At 42.4% G+C, this 2,672-nt stretch overlaps 1 protein-coding gene across 1 annotated transcript; it reads left to right on the top strand.

The window, feature by feature from the left end:
• The first annotated feature begins 676 nt into the window (after positions 1 to 676).
• Positions 677 to 1,620, top strand: LOC115799932 (uncharacterized). The gene has a single exon (XM_030757218.1). The coding sequence runs from the start codon at positions 679 to 681 to the stop codon at positions 1,618 to 1,620; it is 942 nt and encodes a 313-aa protein (XP_030613078.1). The 5' UTR covers positions 677 to 678.
• Positions 1,621 to 2,672: the final 1,052 nt, after the last annotated feature.

Consider the following 2,672-nt stretch of genomic DNA (forward strand, 5'->3'; position numbering starts at 1 on the left):
TCAGCTGAAGAACTTGCAAGCAATGAGCGCTGGCACAAAGGTCCTGCTTTCCTTTGGCAGAGAGAAGAGTTTTGGCCTCTCCAGCCGGAACTAGGTGGCTTACCTTCAGAAGCTGAGGTAAAGAAATCAAGTCAGACATACACAATCTCATCTAAAGTCACCACTCATTCAGCAGTTGATTGTTTCTTCCACAAGTATTCCTCCTGGTACAAACTCAAGCGAGCTATTGCATTGATCTTACGGGCAAAAGACATTCTTTTGAAGAAGATGAAAACTAAACTATGTGCACCTGTAACGCTTAATGATCTGAAGCGGGCGGAGATTTCCATCATTGACTATGTTCAACGCTCCCAGATCACCAAGCCACTGAGGGTTGATAACTTGAGGAAGTTAGCACCAGTACGCCTCAGTGATGGACTACTTCGAGTTGGAGGCAGACTCACCAATGCTCCAATACCTGAAGCAGCAAAACACCCAGTGATCTTGCCACAGAAACATCATGTCAGTGAACTCATCATATGGCACTTCCACAAACTCACAGGTCATTCAGGTGCTGAGAGGGTCCTCTCTGAGATTAGGCAATCCTTCTGGATTGTCAGAGGACGCATCACAGTGAAACGAGTCCTAGCACAGTGCATACCATGCAAAAGGCACAGAGCTCCAATCAGTACGCAGTACATGGCCGACCTACCAGCTGATCGTGTGACTCCAAGTCAACCACCTTTCACCAGTGTTGGAGTCGATTACTTCGGTCCCATTAACATCAGAAGGGGACGCAGTGAGGTGAAGAGGTATGGTTGCCTGTTCACTTGCCTAACAACCAGGGCCATTCATTTGGAGGTAGCGCACAGTTTGGACACAGATTCCTTTATAAATGCTCTTCAGCGTTTCATGGCTCGTCGGGGAACACCTCAATTGATGCGCTCGGACAACGGATCAAATTTCGTTGGTGCCCGCAGTGAACTACAGAAAGCGCTGGATGAATGGAATCAACAAAAGATTGAAGAACATCTGCTCCAAAGAGAAACACAATGGAAGTTTAACCCCCCAGCAGCCTCACACATGGGAGGTGTATGGGAGAGGCAGATCCGAACAGTGCGTTCAATCCTCATGGGCCTTACAGGACAACAGACTCTGGATGATGAAGGATTAATGACACTCTTCTGCATCATTGAAAAAATTGTCAATGGACGACCACTAACAAAGCTGTCAGAGGACCCAAGAGATGGTCAGCCTCTGACTCCTAACGATTTGCTTCTGTTAAGACCTGAGTGTTCTCTACCCCCTGGTCACTTTGTGAAGCAGGATCTGTACCGTCGATGCTGGCGCCAGGTCCAGTACTTGGCGGACATTTTCTGGACTCGATGGACAAAGGAGTATTTGCCTAGTCTACAGCAGAGGCAGAAGTGGACCCACCATTCCAGAAATTATCAAGTAGGTGATCTTGTACTAGTTCTGCATGAATCAACACCTCGCAGTCAGTGGCCCCTTGGATTGGTCATTGATGTCAATGTTGGAGCTGATGGACTGGTACGTTCAGTACAAGTAAAGACACAAACAGGTATTTATACTCGCCCCATCCACAAACTAAGTTTGCTGGAAGGGAATATGGACAAGTAAGCTCTACAGACTTTCAGCTTGTGTTTTCCATGAGACTGTTACAATAGTTGTTAGCCGTGTGTTCAAGATTAACAGTTATTGCTCTAAAGTGCATGTATTACTGTATTATTACATAGTCGTTCACCAATTTTACTTGGATGACCATCTGTTGAGGTCATCGGGGCCAGGATGTTGGTATCACTCCCTTCCACTAGAGGGCTCCAATCATTGTTTACATTTTTTGTGCTGTCTGACGTGCAAGGAAGAAAGAGACACGATAGCCTTTTCAGCTACAGAGAGCCAAACAGAAAAAACAAAGCAGACAAAGATTAAACCTGTCACTTAACTATCCAAATAACATTGCCCCAACGTGGTAAGTTGATCTGATTATTGTCAAACATTTGTTTAATTGTGTAAACGGACGTTGTGTTGTTTTGAAGATGTAAACTATCGTTGTTTTGCATAAAAGTGAAATACGTTTTCCCGCATGGGTTTTCAAAGGAGATATGTCGCTGTATTCAATCAGAATATCCGTGAGATGCACAAATTCGGTTTAATTTTGTGTTTAGATCTGTAAGATCCTCATAATGTGTAATCTGATGTGTTGTTGCATTTGTTTAGAGTATAAAGCTAAGCGTCTTGACAGTTTATCAACCTGGAAAATGTAATGTTAGAGATTGTAAAGTGTTTAAATGCTGAATTTGAATCTCAGAGTTATAAGTGATTAATCTAGCACAACCTTAAATGTGAGTTATTCAAACGGTTTATAGTGAAAGGTTCTAAATTTGTGTTTATTTGTATTATGATCTTAAATATTGTAATTTCATTTTATTTACAGTTTAACCGGCTGTCATTAGGCTGTGTATAGCCAGAGGGCAATAAAAAAAAAAAAACAACTACAACAAAACAACAAGTTTATGTTATTCGTAACAGAGGAGACCATAATAACTCACATCTTTGTGAGGATAAATGAGGGTAAGTGAGTCAGGACTTTGTTGTCAATATGAGCAAAAACTGTTTTTTTCACGTGTATCTTACTATTGATCACTGATTGAGGAAAATAAGAACAACCC

The sequence above is a fragment of the Archocentrus centrarchus genome, chromosome 20 (genome assembly GCF_007364275.1).
Source record: "Archocentrus centrarchus isolate MPI-CPG fArcCen1 chromosome 20, fArcCen1, whole genome shotgun sequence".
Lineage (NCBI taxonomy): Eukaryota > Metazoa > Chordata > Actinopteri > Cichliformes > Cichlidae > Archocentrus > Archocentrus centrarchus.

What these genes read in the sequence shown, in the direction of transcription:
- LOC115799932 (XM_030757218.1), top strand. Translation starts at nt 679, where the DNA reads ATGGCCGACCTACCAGCTGATCGTGTGACTCCAAGTCAACCACCTTTC.